Raw genomic sequence first — 18,936 nt, 5'->3', positions numbered from 1 at the left:
TATCATTTTATAGGATACTGTTGAACTTTACAGAAATATACTAATGTATACTTGTGATGGTGCAGTATTCAGCTTACATTTATATGTCTGTCATCTATCATTTATTTATCATTTTGTATTGACTTTTAACATCTATATTTTGGCCTACCAGATATTATAGATCACCTGAAAATTGAGTTTCTAGAGGTTTATTCTACTATGTTAGACTGTGTTAGACTAATGTTAGGTCAACATTCACCTTTAAGTTTCACATGTGATTTCACTAGACTCTTTTAATGTAAGCCTCTATAGCAAGAGTTGGTAAATTTTGTCTATGGTCCACATTTGGTCTACTATCTTGTTTGTACACTTGTGAGCTAAGAATGGTTTTTATGTTTTTAAATTGTTGAAAAAAATTAGGGTGTTTTGTGATATGTGAGAAATATACATTAAATTTTAGTGCACACAACGTTTTATTGGAGAATGGCCATACTCATTTATTTGCATATCATCTACATATATTTAGTGCTACCACGGCAGACTTGAGTATTTGTGACAGAGACCATTTGGCCACAAAATCTAAAATACTCTCTAGTTCGTCAAAGAGGAAAGTTTGCTAAGCCCTGTTCTACAGTTTTTTTTTTTTTTGAGATGGAGTCTTGCTCTGTCACCCAGGGTGGAGTGCAGTGGCCAGATCTCAGCTCACTGCAAGCTCCGTCTCCCGGGTTTACGCCATTCTCCTGCCTCAGCCTCCCAAGTAGCTGGGACTACAGGCGCCTGCCACCACACCCGGTTAGTTTTTTGTATTTTTTTAGTAGAGACGGGGTTTCACTGTGTTAGCCAGGGTGGTCTCAATCTCTTGACCTCGTGATCTGCCCGTCTCAGCCTCCCAAAGTGCTGGGATTACAGGCTTGAGCCACCGTGCCCGGCCTGTTCTACAGTTTTGTGTAGATAAATCAGCTGGACCAACTTGGCAAACTGAATTTTACTACTTCTAATTGAATAAACTCAAATAGCCTTGATCAGATTCATACATCTTTCTATCATAGGTTTATCTTAAGTGATTGGTTCAAAATAAATGGTAAAACTGTATCTTTACATAGCACCTACAGCATTGCTTGCCTTACTGTGTTTTAATTTGTATGTAATTTGTTCTGGAGTCTTCTATCTGAGATTGTAGCTCCCTTCTGCCTGATTGCCCAATAGTCTGTACAAAAACTCAATTATATAGATGGATGAAAGCTCAGTTAAATTTCTCTAAGTTGAAAGAATGTGTTAGAAATTAATTTTCTCTTTATTTTCTTTTTAAAGGTTTGGTATCCCTCGTAGATCTGCTTGTTCTATTTACCCAACTTATCTATTACTCACCAAGTTGTCCAAAGATGACATCAGCTACACTTTCAGGTAATTCTGTTTCTATTTTAAGTAGAAAAATAGAAAACATCTAAAAATAAGTATTCTATTGTCTAGATGTTTTGAGTGCCTGACCTACTTTGGTAAGTAGGTTTCATTAAGATACAGTATTATGAGAAATTACATTGGTCCTGAAGTAAGCCATGAAATTTAATTTTGTTCATTGGTGTTTTAAGATGTTTCTACTCTACTCCTTTTAAATTTATAATTTAATCACCGAGAATTTTAATGATGTTCTTTATTAAGATCAAAATGTTCTCAAGACATGGTACTGAGGGATATTTGATTGATAGGTCATAATGTGATTTTTTTCCCTGTTATTTCCCATTCTTTATACTTTCTAAAATGTTTTGATCAACTCACTTGTTTTGGCTTACATCCAAAACTTCAGTCTTTTCAGGGTCTTCTTTTATTGAAGAATAAAGAAAAAACTCTTCATGTTTTTCAGAAAAATGCCTTTTAGTTTTACGGCTGTTGACTAGTTTTTAAAAATGTTCTAAAATATTAACATTTAAAAGATAACTTATATTTTTCCTTTGAGTATCAAGAATAGTTTCCAAAGTAAAACACTAATAATAAAACACACCAATAATGCATAGACATACAGTGTTCTAAAACTAGGAAATAACCCTAGAATTGCTGACACAAATTCTGAGGCGAACTCTAGTGAATCAAAGAAAAAAATGGTTTGGGCTATATATTAGTTCTATAACATAACTATCAACTGGTAGGTTGTTATTCAGTACAGTGTTCACTGTGCAGGTGATGAGTGCACCAGAAGCCCAAATCTCACCATTATTCAGTATATCCATGTAACAAGTTGACAGATGTACCTTCTGAATCAATTAAAAAAAATATGAAACTAAGAGGTTTTTTCCAAGCAATTATACTAGCCTATTGATCTTCACAGTGTTTCTTGGACTTTTTTCTGTCTTTACAGCATTTACATGTATAAAGAACCACCTTAGGTCTTCTGACTATATACTCCTACAACATGGGCATCCTTTATGATTAAAATCATCTTTCTTTGTTGTAATTACTTGTTTATGTCTTGGTTTACCATGATGTGTATTGTTTTTGTCTTATTTACCTCTCTGTTCATAATTAGTTCCTAGTACAGAGTTTGGTATATATTAGGCACTTAGTAAATAGAAGACGATTGGATGAGTGAGAGAATGACCATATGCTCATCAATAATATCTGTCATTGTAAACAGGGTTTCTCACTTGGAGCTGGTTGAAAAATCACTGAACTTTCCTTTTCCATTTTCTTTTTGTCAGATATTGACCTGGAGTCAGCATGGTTTTTGAGTATGGAATATTGTAACATAAATTAAGAACTTTCATCCTAGAATAGTTTCCAAAGTAAAACACTTAATAATAAAAAACACCAATAATGCGTAGACATACAATGTCTAAATACTAAAGTATTGTATCCTACTAGGACAATCTTACATTAAAAACTATTATTTTGAGGATATTAGATTATATATCTGAAAATATGTCACTTTATGAAACTGAAAATCATTTAATTCAGTGATGATTCCAACCGTGTTACACTTACATGTATTGTGTTTTCCTGTATATACTGTATTTTGAAAGAAAATCTAAAAAAAAGATCTTTGTTTCCACTGGCTTTATGGTAATACAAGAAGTATAGTAGTGTCTACAAAAGTTTATGAAAGTTTCCATTCTCTTCTGCCTCCTTTTCCCCATTTTCTTGTCTGAATGTAATTTTCTTGTAGGCTCAATACTTGAATATGTTATTTAAGAAAAAGAATAAATATAAATAAGGTAAAAGTGTATTCTAGGGAGAAAAACATATTTTCTAGGAGGAAAAAAAGCTGTACATTTGCTTTAGACCACATCTTCAATATTAAGCAGTAATTTAATGTCGGACAGTGAATGATTTTGTATTCTCATCTTTTGGCATTCATGTTTGGTTTGTTGTCATTTGCTCACTTTTTATGTTAAGCCAATTGAAATTCCCGTAAGTCAGGTTATAGTTTGGTAATACATCATCCTTTGGACAATGAGTTGTATAACTTTTGAAGTATTGAAATAACTTTGATGTTGAACTTTTTGGAATAACAACAGCTAACACATAAAATAGTTCTAAGTGTTTAATGTTTTGGTTTTAAAAAATATTTATTGTTTATTAGAGAATTACTCTCCTGCAAGTATGGTGACTGAAGTTCTATGGATACTCTGTGATCAAAAAGAATGCGCAGTGGAATGCTTATATAACAACATTGTAATAGAGACACTTCTTCAGCCTATTCACAGTTTAATGAAAGGAACTGAGGTTGGTATTATTTACTAAGGAGAAAAAGAGTCTCTTACCTGGGTATTAGTAAATATTCAGTGGGACTTTATTTCTAAATTTGAAATATTTTATTATGCTGTCTTTCCATGTATGAATGTATTTTGTGCTGATATATATTTTTATTTAGTATTAAATTATAGCTTATGCAGTTGATTGATTTATTATGATATGCAGAGGGAAAGTACATAGAATATCCAAGCGTTTTTTAATCAGGACTAGATCTTCTGATGCAAATAACTTAGAAAATTTATTCTATTAAGAAGTTATTTGTTTTGCAAATCTAATAAATCTTGTAAATGTTTTGTTATTTGTTTTACGGCATTTTTATAGCTTTTGGAAATACGATTATTTTCCTTAGTAACCAACTCTGTTTTATATTAAGAAGAACTGGTATTACTTTAGAGAGAACACTTATTTAGAATTCCAATTTGAACAGATGCATATCTCTTTACAGTTTGCACAGTATATTCCCTTACATTATATAATTTAGTAATCACAACTGTGGCTGAAATAAGTGGCTTGCTCTAGGTCAGACATTTAACAAGTTGCAGAGTTGCTACTGTTACTAGTTTGGGTGTCTATTCAGTACCTCCCTCTACTTGTATAACTTAAACTTCTGGGCAGTGATTTTTAAGGCTTATCAATAGGTTAAAAGCTTTTGCCTTTTTGTATCTGTTTTGAGGTGTTTTTACTGTTTTCATCTTTCTCTTATGTTCACCCATCAGTGGGCTGTCACATACTTTTCTGCTTGTTGCTTGCTAGGTAAACTTGGCAAGTGCAAGTTTTCTGTCCCCTAACTACTTTCTTTCTTATATATTCCAGTTGTAATAGACGATTTGCACTTTCTAAATAAGATTATTATATCTCCTTGTGTTTGAATGCTTTTTCTTCACCTTAGTCCACATGAAAAAAATTCCTCTTTAGACTAGAGTTCATCTTTGAAATTTCCTCCCAGTTCTCCTTTGCAAAGTTAGGTGGGTTTTTTCTCTGTGTTCCCATGTTATGTACTTCTGTAGTTTTACTTATGTTATGCTTGAATTATTTATTCTTAACAGTAGCCCTCTGGCACATAGTGGACACTCAGTATCTAATTTAAGACATCCAGCATCACCCACTGAGCTTCTGCTATATCATTAGCTCTCTGCTGGGTACTGCAAATATATAAGTGAATAATACATGTTTATTGCCTTTAAGAAGCCTGCTGTAATAGGGAAGGCAGGCCTTTAAACAAAAAGTATTTAAAATGAGGAATAGAAAGTTTTAAAATACTGTGTTTATATGTGTATAGACATGAGAGAATATATATAGTCTCATATGTGAGAGAAGGAATGTATTCTAAGGAGAGAAATTATTTTAAGAAAGATACTTAATATGAAAAGTGATATACTTTTTGTGCTAAGTAGTAAGAATAGTGCTATTCATACTAAACAACATGATTAGTAATAATTAGGACTTCTTTAGGTGAATATACCTGACTAATCATTAGTTAGGCTACCCTACTAAATTAATTAGAATATATTGATTGCAACGTTTACATTTTCAAATGTATTATAGATGGTATGTGTGTTGGCATCCATGTAGGTTCAGGTAAATAAGCAGACCCCACAAAGAACAGGAATTATAGTACTGTAGATGCACTCTAGCATTGACATGGCTCTCTGGTTTTCAGTGTATGCTTTGTGCTGCTTTGGTATATATTGGCAAAGGCATTTTAGTACTTTCATTTAAAAGCAAAAGTGAGCAAATATGGTTGGTTCAGTCTTTGTTTTCTTATTAGATGATATCATTGACTATTGGCCAGCCCATGAATTGGCTATCCCTAGTCGGATGTACATTCATGATGCAAATGTGTATAAGAGGATGACACCCTTAGAAGGGATGGCAGTGTGTTAGATATCATATATAATGTAATTATACTCAGGAGCCCAGTGGGTGGGAAATAAAGGGCAAAGTGGAAATACACAGTCTACTACATTTGCCAACCAGAAATATATATAAAACTGTAACAAGAGCAGCAATTCTTAATAATTCTTAATTAATTTGATTGAAAAAAATCTAATAACACATTTTACTCAGACATATTATTTCACAGCCGAACAAATCATTAAGCTTGTTTTTTGTTGTGGTAATATAGCTTTATGAGACTACATACAATCCTTGAATTTTAATCTGTGATATGTTAGCATGTCATTAAATTATGTGATTTGTCTTGTTTTCTTTTTAATGTACAGGCATCTCCAAATTGCTCTGAGACAGCTTTAATTCATATAGCTGGTATTTTGGCAAGAATTGCATCTGTAGAAGAAGGACTTATTTTACTCCTTTATGGAGCAAATATGAACTCTTCTGAAGAAAGGTATGTGCTATTTTAAATCTGGATAATTATTCCAGGTGTAGTTTGGTTTTCTCACAAGCCACTAATAATATATTAAATGATCTAAAAAAAGTTGGAATAACCAGGATTATGGACTATGCAGGCAGAGTAGACCTTGATGTCTGTAATTTCAAAATAAGGAGAGTTCACTCTTGATGGGTCGCCTTACCCGCCCCATTATCTGCTCCCTTGTATTTTCACTTACAGACTTTTGTCACACATGATTAAGTCAAACCAAAGATGTGTAAAGAAGCTAGCTACTTTTTTCTTCCTCTTCTAGTTCCTATTTTCTCACTTAACCAATGGTAATATTTTAGTGTTTACACTTCTAGACTTTCTCTGTGCTTGTAATTATCCAATGCATCAGACAAACCTACATACAAGCAGTCATATTTTTATCTTCTCTTTACAAAAATGGTATTATATTTTATACATTACCCTGCAGCTTGATTTATTTTATAACTATGGGAATTTTCTTAGGTGAATACAGAATGAAACATGCTTTTTTAATGACTACATTATACTTTTGTGTATAGCTTTACCACAATTTATTCAAACATTTTCCCTCTTAGTGAACATGAGATTGTGTCTAGGATTTTCCCTCCATAAATAACACTGCAATAAGTATTCTTTTTTTATTTGGCCTGATATTACATTAATTGATGTTTGAATGTTGAGCCAGTTTTACATACATGAAATAAATTCCACTTGTTCATGATGTATAAATCATTCTTACACTTTGTTGGCTTTCATTTGCTAATATTTATTGAGGATTTTTGCCTCTATGTTCATGAGATATATCAGTCTGTAGAATTTGTAATGTCTTTGGTTTTGGTATTATTGGAATGGTGACCTCATAATAAATGAGAAGTTATTCTTTCTGTCTTCTGGAGGGTATGACACAGAATTGGTTTAATTTCTTCATAATATATTTTATAAAATTCACCAATTTTAGCCTGGTGTTTTTTATTTTGGAAGGTTATTAGTTATTGATTCAATTTTTTTAATAAACAGAGGCCTATTCAGATTGCCTACTTGCTCTTTTGTGAATGTTGGCAAAATATGTCTTTCAAGGAAATGGTCAATTTATCTAAATTATCAAATTTGTGGGCATAGAATTGTTCGTAATATTTCCTTATCCTTTTAATATCATTGAAATGAGTAGTGATGGCCCCTCTTTCACTTCTAATGTTAGTAATTTGTATCTTCTCTTTTTTTTTCTTAGTTAACCTGACTAGAGGCTTATAAATTTTACTGTTCTTTTCAAAAAACTAACTTCTGGTTTTGCTGATTTTTCTCTCTTGATTTCATGTTTTTAATTTTATTGATTTCTCTTCTAATTTTTATTTCTTTTCTTCTTACTTTGGATTTAATTTTCTCTTCCTGGTTTTCTATGGTGGAAGCTTAGATGATTCGTTTTAGCTCTTTTCTTCTTTTATAGTATTTGTACTTTTATACTTGTACTTAATGCTATAAATTTCCCTCTAAACCACATCTTTCTCACATCTCATAGTTATGATAAATTGTATCTTCATTTTTCATTTAGTTCAAAATATTTCCATTTTCTGTTGAGATTTCTTTTACCCTTGTGGTCTTTTTTTTTGAGATAAACTCTTGCTCTATCACCCTGGCTGGAGTATGGTAGTGTGATCTTGGCTCACTGCAAACTCCGCCTTCTGGATTGAAGCGATTCTGGTGCCTCACCCTCCCAAGTAGCTAGGACTACAGGTGCATGCCACCATGCCTGGCTAATTTTTATATTTTTATTAGAGATGAGCTTTCACCATGCTGGCCAGGCTGGTCTGGAACTCCTGACCTCAAGTGATTCACCTGCCTCGGCCCGCAAAATGCTGGGATTATAGGCCTGAGCCACTGCTCCCAACTCTTGTGTTTTTACAGATCTGACAGCACACTTTATATAATTTCTAGTTTTTAAAGTTTATTGTATGTTTTATGGCCCAGAAAGTGGCATCTTAGTGAATTATCTGTGTGAGCTTATGTAATATATATTCTACTATTGTTGGATGTCAGTTATATTCAGTTGATTGATGGTACTGTTTGGTTCAATTTTGACTTTACTGACATGCTGCTGAATCTGTCAATTACTGATAGAGGTATGTTGAAATCTCCAGCTATATTAGTGAATTCATCTTTTTCTCCCTGCAGTTCTATCAGTTTTTGATTTAAGCATTTTGATTCTTTGTTGTTATGTGCATACACATTAAGGATTGTTATGTCTTCTTGGAAAATTGACACCTCTATTATTATTTAATGTTCCTTTTTACCCTTGATAATTTTCCTTGCTTTGAAGACTGCTTTGTCTGAAACTAATACAACTACTCCAGCTTTCTTTTGATTATTGTTAGCATATGTCTTTCCTTCATCCTTTTACTTTTAATTTATCTTAGTCTTTATGTTTAAAGTGTAAAGTGGGAATTTTATAGACAACATATAGTTGGGTCTTGACTTTTAATCTGTCTTGATAATCTTTTATTGATGTATTTATGACATTAACAATTAATTATTGATATAATTAGATTAATACTTACCATATTTTTTGCCCTTGGTTTTTTGTTTTTTGTCTTTTACTCTTTTTGCCTTATCTGGCTTTGATTGAGCGTTCTATGTGATTTCATTTTATCTCCTCTGTTAGTATATCAATTATACTTTTCTTATCACTCTTTTTAATGGTTGCTATTAAGTTTGTAATATACATTTACAACAGAATTAGTTGTAATTGCTTATTATATTGTTTTAGTTGTGTTTAGTCCTCTTTCAAATAACACTATATCACTTAACATCTAGTCAATGACCTTATAAGTAGTCATTTCCTCCCTTCTGTCCCTGATATCATTTCTGTCAATCATTTACTTTTTCATAAACTATAATCACCAAATACTTTTTTGCAATAATTACTTTGAATAAACTTATTCATTAGATTTATTTTTTTTGTTTTTGTTGTTATTGTCGTTTTTTTTTTTTTGAGACAAGGTCTCACTCTGTTGCTCAGGCTGGAGTGCTGTGGTGTGATCTCGGCTCACTGCAATGTCTGCCTCCCAGGCTCAAGTGAGTCTCATGCTTCAGTCTCCCCAGTAGCTGGGACTATAGGTGTGCACCACCATGCCTGGCTAATTTTTTGTGTTTTTAGCAAAGATAGGGTTTCACCACGTTTCCCAGACTGGTCTTGAACTCCTGAACTCAAGCGATCTGCCTGCCTCGGCTTGCCCAAGTGCTGGGATTGCAGGTGTCAGCCACCTCACCCAGCCTCATTAGATTAATTAACAAGAAAAATAAAGATTTTGTGGGTTATCAAATGCTTTATATTGCTAGCCTTTTTAATTTTAGTAAGATAGTCCTGAAAGTGATATTGCTGGGTCAGAGGGCCTGTACATTTTATATCTTATAGATCCTGCAAGATTACTTTTCAAAATAGTTGAATTTTACCCTCTTGCCAGCAGTCTGTGGGAAGTATGAGGTATCCCCTCCTTTTTATATTCTTGTCAGGACTGCATAATCAGTTTGTAAATGTTTTGGCAATCTATTGAGTGAAAGATCTTGTTTTGATTTATATTTACTTATTCGATTTATGTTTACTTATTTGATTCATATTTCATGTGTCATCTCACAGAGTTTGAGCATCTCATTGCTCCTGCGGCAATAGGGTGATGGGCTGTTTCCATTTCCTTGATAGTAATGTTCCTTTCCATGTCATTTGTCCATTTGAAATTTGATTTATTGTTCATTGAGTTATATATGCATACAGTAAACATAAAGGTTTATTATAAAAAGTACCAGTTCCTTTCTTGCTGTCTAGAGACAACTACTTTCAGCTGTTTTTGATGTTTTCTTTAGTGTTTATGTTATCAAATAATGTGCATATAATTTCTTTTAGCTTAAGGCTAAATTATCAATTGTTGATTGACTTACATTACAACAGTTTATCTCTCTTCCCTGCTTTCCCCACCAAACACACAAATACATATAGGTACCTAGTCCCTTCATTCTCCACCGGTGCAAATACTGCTGTGCAATCAACTTTTTAATGCTTTACTGTATTCACATTATTGTGAACACTTTTCACAGCTGAGCCATGTGGTATTCTTTTGTTACTTTTCTATTCTTTCACAATTTTTGCTTTCTCTGGAGTTAATATTTTTTTGTTGTTGTTTGCTACAGTTTTCAGTGTACTTAGTTTTCACTGCAGTGCTAAGCCATCTACATGTTTTTTTCTAATTGACTAAATCCTCTCTTAGCATATTAAAATACCAAAGTCCATGAGTTTAATTAAAGACATCTGTTTCTGGGCCTTCCCACCTACTTTATTCAGAATGGATTTCTTCCTCAGTTTTGTGCTTAACTTTTACCTTGAAGTATACTTTGTCATCATTATGGAGTAGCTTTATTTTTCATTTTCCTTTCTCTAGAAGTTTTTTTTTTTTTGTCTTTTTTTGGTGTTTAGTGATCCAGAATGTTATGATGTTTCTTGATGTAGTTCTACTTTTATGTATTAGATGAATGTCTTTTTAAATTGACACATAACAATTGTACATATATTGATGGACACTGTAAATTTGAAGATTCATGCCTTTTAGGGAAAATAGTTGGATTTCTTCTTTTTTTTTTCTTTCTGAAAATCTGTTGTTTGAACTTGGACATTCTCATCTGTTCTATTTTCTATTCCTTTTAAAATCCTTTTATCTGGGAACTTTTTTCTGCTTTCATTTTCTAGCCTTTCTGTTGAAATTGAATTTTTCATTTAAGCTCTGTGGGGTTTTTTTGTTTGTTTTTTTGTTTGTTTATTTGTTTTTGAGACAGTCTCACTCTGTTGCCCAGGCTGGAGTGCAGTGGCACGATGTTGGCTCACTGCAACCTCCACCTCCTGGGTTCAAGTGATGCTTTTGCTTCAGCCTCCATAGTCACTGGGACTACAGGCGTGTGCCACCACACTGGCTCATTTTTGTATTTTTAGTAGAGATGGGGTTTCAGCATATTGGCCAGGCAAGTCTCCACCTCTCGACCTCATGATCTGCCCATGTTGGCCTACTAAAGTGCCGGGATTATAGGCATGAGCCACTGCACCTGGCTTTTTTTTTTTTTTTTTTTTTAATTCAACAGAGTTTCATTAAGCAAAGAACAATTTGCGAATCAAACAGCCTCCTCAGCCAGAGTAGGCTCAGAGAAACTCCAGCACAACTGCATGGTGGAAGAAGATTCATGAACAGAAACAGGAAAATGATGCACAAAAAGTGTAAGTGAGGTATAGAAAAAGTCGTTTTGGTTACAACTTGCTGTTTGCATTATTTGAACACAGTTTGAACAGTTGGCCCACTTTAGTTGGCCAGTGGTGATTGGTACAAGAGTAGGTTACAGTCTGTTTACACTTCCATCTAGGTTATAGTTCACTAAGTACAGTGAAACGTTTAGGCTGAACTTAAAATATGCAAGGAGGCAGTTTTAGGCCAAACTTGATTCAACAGCTTTTTTTTTTTTTTTTAATTGTACTTTAAGTTCTAGGGTACATGTGTACAACGTGCAGGTTTGTTACATACGTATACATGTGCCATGTTGGTGTGCTGCACCCATTAACTCGTCATTTGCATTAGGTATGTCTCCTAATGCGAACCCTGCCCCCTCCCCCAACCCCACCCCACAACAGGCCCCGGTGTGTGATGTTCCCCACCCTGTGTCCAAGTGTTCTCATTGTTCATTCCCACCTATGAGTGAGAACATGTGCTGTTTGGTTTTCTGTCCTTGTGGTAGTTTGCTGAGAATGATGGTTTCCAGTTTCATGCATGTCCCTACAAAGAACATGAACTCATCCTTTTTTGTGGCTGCATAGTATTCCATGGTGTATATGTGCCACATTTTCTTAATCCAGTCTATCATTGATGGACATTTGGGTTTGTTCCAAGTCTTTGCTGTTGTGAATAGTGCTGCAATAAACATACGTGTGCACATGTCTTTATAGCAGCATGATTTATAATCCTTTGGGTATATACCCAGTAATGGGATGGCTGCGTCAAATGGTATTTCTAGTTCTAGATCCTTGAGGAATCGCCACACTGTCTTCCACAATGGTTGGACTTGTTTACAGTCTCACCAACAGTGTAAAAGTGTTCCTATTTCTCCACATCCTCTCCAGCATCTGTTGTTTCCTGACTTTTTAATGGTCACCATTCTAACTGGTGTGAGATGGTATCTCGTGGTTTTGATTTGCATTTCTCTGATGGCCAGTGATAATGAGCATTTTTTCATGTGTCTGTTGACTGCATAAATGTCTTCCTTTGAGAACTGTCTGTTCATATCCTTTGTACACTTTTTGATGGGGTTGTTTGATTTTTTCTTGTAAATTTTTTTAAGTTCTTTGTAGATTCTGGATATTAGCCCTTTGTCAGATGGGTAGATTGTAAAAATTTTCTCCCATTCTGTAGGTTGCTTGTTCACTCTGATGGTAGTTTCTTTTGCTGTGCAGAAGCTCTTTAGTTTAATTAGATGCCATTTGTCAGTTTTGTCTTTTGTTTCCATTGCTTTTGGTGCTTTAGTCATGAAGTCCTAACCCATGCCTATGTCCTGAATGGTATTGCCTAGGTTTTCTTCTAGGGTTTTGATGGTTTTAGGTCTAACATTTAAGTCTTTAATCTATCTTGAATTAATTTTTGTATAAGGTGTAAGGAAAGGATCCAGTTTCATCTTTCTATATATGGCTATCTAGTTTTCCCAGCACCATTTATTAAATAGGGAATCCTTTCCCCATTTCTTGTTTTTCTCAGGTTTGTCAAAGATCAGATGGTTGTAGAGGTGTGGCATTATTTCCAAGGGCTCTGTTCTGTTGCGTTGGTCTTTAACTGTGTTTTGGTAACAGTACCATGCTGTTTGGGTTATTGTAGCCTTGTAGTATAGTTTGAAGTCAGGTGGTGAGATGCCTCCAGCTTTGTTCTTTTGGATTAGTATTGTCTTGGCAATGCAGGCTCTTTTTGTTCCATAAGAACTTTACAGTAGTTTTTTCCAATTCTGTGAAAAAAGTCATTGGTAGCTTGATGGGGATGGCACTGAATCTGTAAATTACCTTGGGCAGTATGGCCATTTTTACAATATTGATTCTTCCTATCCATGAGCATGGAATGTTCTTCCATTTGTTTGTGTCCTCTTTTATTTTGTTGAGCAGTGGTTTGTAGTTCTCTTTGAAGAGGTCCTTCACATCCCTTGTAAGTTGAATTCCTAGGTGTTTTATTCTCTTTGAAGCAATTGTGAACGGGAGTTCACTCATGATTTGGCTGTTTGTTATTGGTGTATAGGAATGGTTGTGATTTTTGCACATTGATTTTGTACCCTGAGATTTTGCTGAAGTTGCTTATCAGCTTACGGATATTTTGGGCTGAGACAATGGGGTTTTCTAAATATACAATCATGCCATTTGCCAACAGGGACAATTTGACTTCCTCTTTTCCTAATTGAATACCCTTTATTTATTCCTGACTGATTGCCCTGGCTAGAACTTCCAAAACTGTGTTGAATAAGAATGGTGAGACAGGGCATCCCTGTCTTGTGCCAGTTTTCAAAGGGAATTTTTCCAGTTTTTGCCCATTCAGTATGATATTGGCTGTGGGTTTGTCATTAATAGCTCTTAATATTTTGAGATGTGTCCCATCATATCTGGCTTAGTTTGGCCAGATATGAAATTCTGGGTTGAAAATTTTTTTCTTTAAGAATGTTGAATGACTGGGTGCCATAGCTCATGCCTGTAATCCTAGCACTTTGTGTGGCTGAGGCGGGCAGATCACCTGAGGTCAGGAGTTTGAGACCAGTCTGCCTAACATGGTGAAACTCTGTCTCTACTAAAAATAGAAAAATTAGCCAGGCATGGTGGCACATGCCTATAGTTCCAGCTACTCAGGAGTCTGAGGCAGGAGAATCGTCCCATCAATACCTAGTTTATTGAGAGTTTTTAGCATGAAGTGCTGTTGAATTTTGTTGAAGGTCTTTTCTGCATCTCTTGAGAAAATCATGTGGTTTTTGTCTTTGGTTCTGTTTATATGAGGGATTACATTTATTGATTTGCACATGTTGACCCAGGCTTGTATCCCGGGGATGAAGCCAACTTTTTCGTGGAGGATAAGCTTTTTGATGTGCTCCTGGATTTGGTTTGCCAATATTTTATTGAGGATTTTTGCATCGATGTTTATCAGGAATATTGGTTAAAATATTTCTTTTTCTTTTTTTTTTTTTTTTTTTGAGACGGAGTCTCGCTCTGTCGCCCGGGCTGGAGTGCAGTGGCCGGATCTCAGCTCACTGCAAGCTCCACCTCCCGAGTTTACGCCATTCTCCTGCCTCAGCCTCCCGAGTAGCTGGGACTACAGGCGCCGCCACCTCGCCCGGCTAGTTTTTTGTATTTTTTAGTAGAGACGGGGTTTCACCATGTTAGCCAGGATGGTCTCGATCTCCTGACCTCGTGATCCGCCCATCTCGGCCTCCCAAAGTGCTGGGATTACAGGCTTGAGCCACCGCGCCCGGCCAAAATATTTCTTTTTCTTTTTTAATGTTTCTGCCAGGCTTTGGTATCAAAATGATGCTGGCCTCATAAAATGAGTTAGGGAGGATTCCCTCTTTTTCTATTGATTGGAATAGTTTCAGAAGGAATGGTACCAGCTCCTCTTTGTACCTCTGGTAGCATTCGGCTGTGAATCCGTCTGGTCCTGGACTTTTTTTTGGTTGGTAGGCTATTAATTATTGCTTCAATTTCAGAACTTGTTATTAATCTATTCAGGGATTCAGCTTCTTCCTAGCTTAGTCTTGGGAGGGCATATGTGTCCAGGAATTTATTCATTTCTTCTAGATTTTTTTAGTTTATTTGCATAGAGGTGTTTCTAGTATTCTCTGATGGTAGTTTGTATTTCTGTGGGATCGGTGGTGATATCTGCTTTATCATTTTTTATTACATCTATTTGATTCTTCTCTCTTCTTTATTAGTCTTGCTAGTGGTCTGTCAATTTGATTGATCTTTTCAAAAAACCATCTCCTGGATTCATTGATGTTTTGAAGGGTTTTTTGTGTCTCTATCTCCTTCAGTTCTGCTCTGATATTAGTTATTTCTTGCGTTCTGCTAGCTTTTGAATGTGTTTCCTCTTGCTTCTCTAGTTCTTTTAATTGTGATGTTAGGGTGTCGATTTTAGATGTTTCCTGCTTTCTCTTGTGGGCATTTAGTGCTATAAATTTCCCTCTACACACTGCTTTAAATGTGTCCCAGAGATTCTGGTATGTTATGTCTTTGTTCTCATTGGTTTCAAAGAACATCTTTATTTCTTCCCTCATTTCAGTATGTACCCAGTAGTCATTCAGGAGCAGGTTGTTCAGTTTCTATGTAGTTGAGTGGTTTTAAGTGAGTTTCTTAATCCTGAGTTCTAGTTTGATTGCACTGTGGTCAGAGAGAGAGTTTGTTGTAATTTCTGTTCTTTTACATTTGCTGAGGAGTGCTTTACTTCCAACTATGTGGTCAATTTTGGAATAAATGCGATGTGGTGCTGAGAAGAATGTATATTCTGTTGATTTGGGGTGGAGAGTTCTGTAGATGTCTATTAGGTTCGCTTGGTGCAGAGATGAGTTCAATTCCTGAGTATCCTTGTTAACTTTCTGTCTAGTTGATCTGTCTGATGTTGACAGTGATGGTGTTAAAGTCTCCCGTTATTATTGTGTGGGAGTCTAAGTCTCTTTGTAGGTCTCTCAGGACTTGCTTTATGAATCTGGGTGCTCCTGTATTGGGTGCATATATATTCAGGATAGTTAGGTCTTCCTGTTGAATTGATCCCTTTACCATTATGTAATGGCCTTCTTTGTCTCTTTTGATCTTTGGTTTAAAGTCTGTTTTATCAGAGACTAGTATTGCAACCCCTGCTTTTTTTTGTTCTCCATTTGCTTGGTAGATCTTCCTCCATCCCTTTATTTTGAGCCTTTGTGTGTCTCTGCATATGGGATGGGTCTTCTCAATATAGCACACTGATGGGTATTGACTCTTTATCCAATGTGCCAGTCTGTGTCTTTTAGTTGGAGCATTTAGTTCATTTACATTTAAGGTTAATATTGTTGTGTGTAAATTTGATCCTGTCATTATGATGTTAGCTGGCTATTTTGCTCGTTACTTGATGCAGTTTCTTCCTAGCATCAATGGTCTTTACAATTTGGCCTGTTTTTGCAGTGGCCAGTACTGGTTGTTCCTTTCCATGTTTAGTGCTTCTTCTAGGAGCTCTTGTAAGGCAGGACTGGTGGTCCTGACAAAATCTGTCAGCATTTGCTTGTCAGTAAAGGATTTTATTTCTCCTTCACTTATGAAGCTTTGTTTGGCTGAATATGAAATTCTGGGTTGAAAATTCTTTTCTTTAAGAATGTTGAATATTGGCCCCCACTCTCTTCTGGCTTTGAGAGTTTCTGAGGAGAGATCCGCTATTAGTCTGATGGGCTTCCCTTTGTGGGCAACCCAACCTTTCTTTCTGTCTTCCCGTAACATTTTTTCCATCATTTCAACTTTGGTGAATCTGACAACTATGTGTCTTGGAGTTGCACTTCTCGAGGAGTATCTTTGTGGTGTTCTCTGTATTTCCTGAATTTGAATGTTGCCCTGCCTTGCTAGGTTGGGGAAGTTCTCCTGGATAATATCTTGAAGAGTGTTTTCCATCTTGGTTCTCCACGTCACTTTCAGGTACCCCAATCAGACATAGATTTGGTCTTTTCACATAGTCCCATATTTCTTGGAGGCTTTGTTTGTTTCTTTTTACTCTTTTTTCTCTTAACTTCTCTTCTCACTTCATTTCATTCATTTGATTTTCAATCACTGATACCCTTTCTTCCACTTGATCGAATCAGCTACTGAAGCTTGTGCATGCGTCGTGTATTTCTTGTGCCATGGTTTTCAGCTCCATCAGGTCATTTAAGGTCTTCTCTATGCTGTTTATTTAAGTTAGCCATTTGTCTAATCTTTTTTTTTTTTTCTTTTTTTTTGAGACGGAGTCTCACTCTGTCGCCCGGGCTGGAGTGCAGTGGCCAGATCTCAGCTCACTGCAAGCTCCGCCTCCCGGGTTCACGCCATTCTCCTGCCTCAGACTCCCGAGTAGCTGGGACCAGGCCCCCACCACCTCGCCTGGCTAGTTTTTTGTATTTTTTAGTAGAGACGGGGTTTCACCGTGTTAGCCAGGATGGTCTCGATCTCCTGACCTCGTGATCCGCGCATCTCCGCCTCCCAAAGTGCCGGGATTACAGGCTTGAGCCACCGCGCCCGGCCTTGTCTAATCTTTTTTCAAGGATTTTAGCTTCTTTGCGATGGGTTCGAACATCCTCCTTTAGCTCAGAGAAGTTTGTTATTACCAATGGTTGGAAGCCTTCTTCTCTCAACTCGTCAAAGTCATTCTCTGTCCAGCTTTGTTCTGTTGCTGGCGAAGAGCTGCGTTCCTTTGGAGTGGAAGAGACAGTCTGATTTTTAGAATTTTCAGCTTTTCTGCTCTGATTTCTCCCCATCTTTGTGGTTTTATCTACCTTTGGTCTTTGATGATGGTGACGTACAGATGGGGTTTTGGTGTGGATGTCCTTTCTGTTTGTTAGTTTTCCTTCTAACAGTCAGGACCCTCAGCTGCAGGTCTGTTGGTGTTTGCTTGAGGTCCACTCCAGACCCTGTTTGCCTGGATATCAGCAGCAGGGGCTGCAGAACAGCAAATATTGCAGAATGCCAAATATTGCTGCCTGATCCTTCCTCTGGAAACTTCGACTCAGAGGGGTACCCGGCTGTATGAGGTGTCAATTGGCTCCTACTGGAAGATGTCTCCCAGTTAGGTTACTCGGGGGGTCAGGGACCCACTTGAGGAGGCAGTCTGTTCGTTCTCAGATCTCAAACTCCGTGCCAGGAAAACCACTACTCTCTTCAAAGCTCTCAGACAGTGACATTTAAGTCTGCAGAAGTTTCTGCTGCCTTTTGTTTAGTTACACCCTGACCCCAGAGGTGGAGTCTACAGTAGCAGGCAGACTTCCTTGAGCTGTGGTGGGCTCCACCCAGTTCAAGCTTCCTGGCTGCTTCGTTTACCTATTCAAGCCTCAGCAATGGCAGACATTCCTCCCCCAGCCTCGCTGTCACCTTGCAGTTCAATCTCAGACTGCTGTGTTAGCAGTGAATGAGGCTCCTTGGGTGTGGGACCCTCTGAGCCAGGCACGGGATATAATCTCCTAGTGTGCCGTTTGCTGAGGCCATTGGAAGAGCGCGGTATTAGGGTTGGAGTGTTCTGATTTTCCAGTTACCATCTGTCACAGCTTCCCTTTGCCAGGAAAGGGAATTCCCCGACCCCTTGTGCTTCCCGGGTGAGGCGATGCCCCGCTCTGCTCCCTGGCCTGCACCCACTGTAGGACAAGCCCCATTGAGATGATCCCAGTACCTCAGTTGGAAATGCAGAAGTCACCCATCTTCTGCGTCACTCACACTGGGAGCTGTAGACTGGAGCTGTTCCTATTCAGCCATCTTGGAACCTCCACCATCTTTTGCTGGTTTTCAAAGGGAGTGCTTCTAGCTTTTGCCCATTCAGTGTAATATTGTCTGTAAGTTTGTCGTAAATAGCTCTTCTTATTTGAGATATATTCTATCAATACCTAGTTTATTGAGAGTTTTTAGCATGAAGGGGTGTTGAATTTTATTGAAGGCCTTTTCTGTATCTATTAAGGTAATCGTGGTTTTTATTCATTGGTTCTGTTTACCTGATGAATTAACGTTTATTGATTTGTGTATGTTGAACCAGCCTTGCATCCCAGGGATGAAGCCACCTTGATCATGGTGGATAAGCTTTTTGATGTGCTGCTGGTTTTGGTTTGTCAGTATT

General features: G+C 36.6%; 1 protein-coding gene across 2 annotated transcripts in view; it reads left to right on the top strand.

Moving 5' to 3' along the window:
* The window catches only part of TBC1D32 (TBC1 domain family member 32), a 252,702-nt gene that overhangs the window by 51,603 nt on the left and 182,163 nt on the right, over window positions 1–18,936 (top strand). For both annotated transcript variants that reach the window (XM_033234429.1, XM_033234430.1), the window contains 3 exons: window positions 1,291–1,383; window positions 3,554–3,696; window positions 5,949–6,073. In XM_033234429.1, the coding sequence (XP_033090320.1) occupies window positions 1,291–1,383; window positions 3,554–3,696; window positions 5,949–6,073 (361 nt within the window). The remainder of the gene's footprint in view (window positions 1–1,290; window positions 1,384–3,553; window positions 3,697–5,948; window positions 6,074–18,936) is intronic.

This window comes from Trachypithecus francoisi, unplaced genomic scaffold, assembly GCF_009764315.1.
Source record: "Trachypithecus francoisi isolate TF-2019V2 unplaced genomic scaffold, Tfra_2.0 Lachesis_group15, whole genome shotgun sequence".
NCBI classification, from domain to species: domain Eukaryota; kingdom Metazoa; phylum Chordata; class Mammalia; order Primates; family Cercopithecidae; genus Trachypithecus; species Trachypithecus francoisi.
The sequence above is the reverse complement of the archived record's forward strand: the minus strand, read 5'-3'. Positions and strand labels throughout refer to the sequence as shown.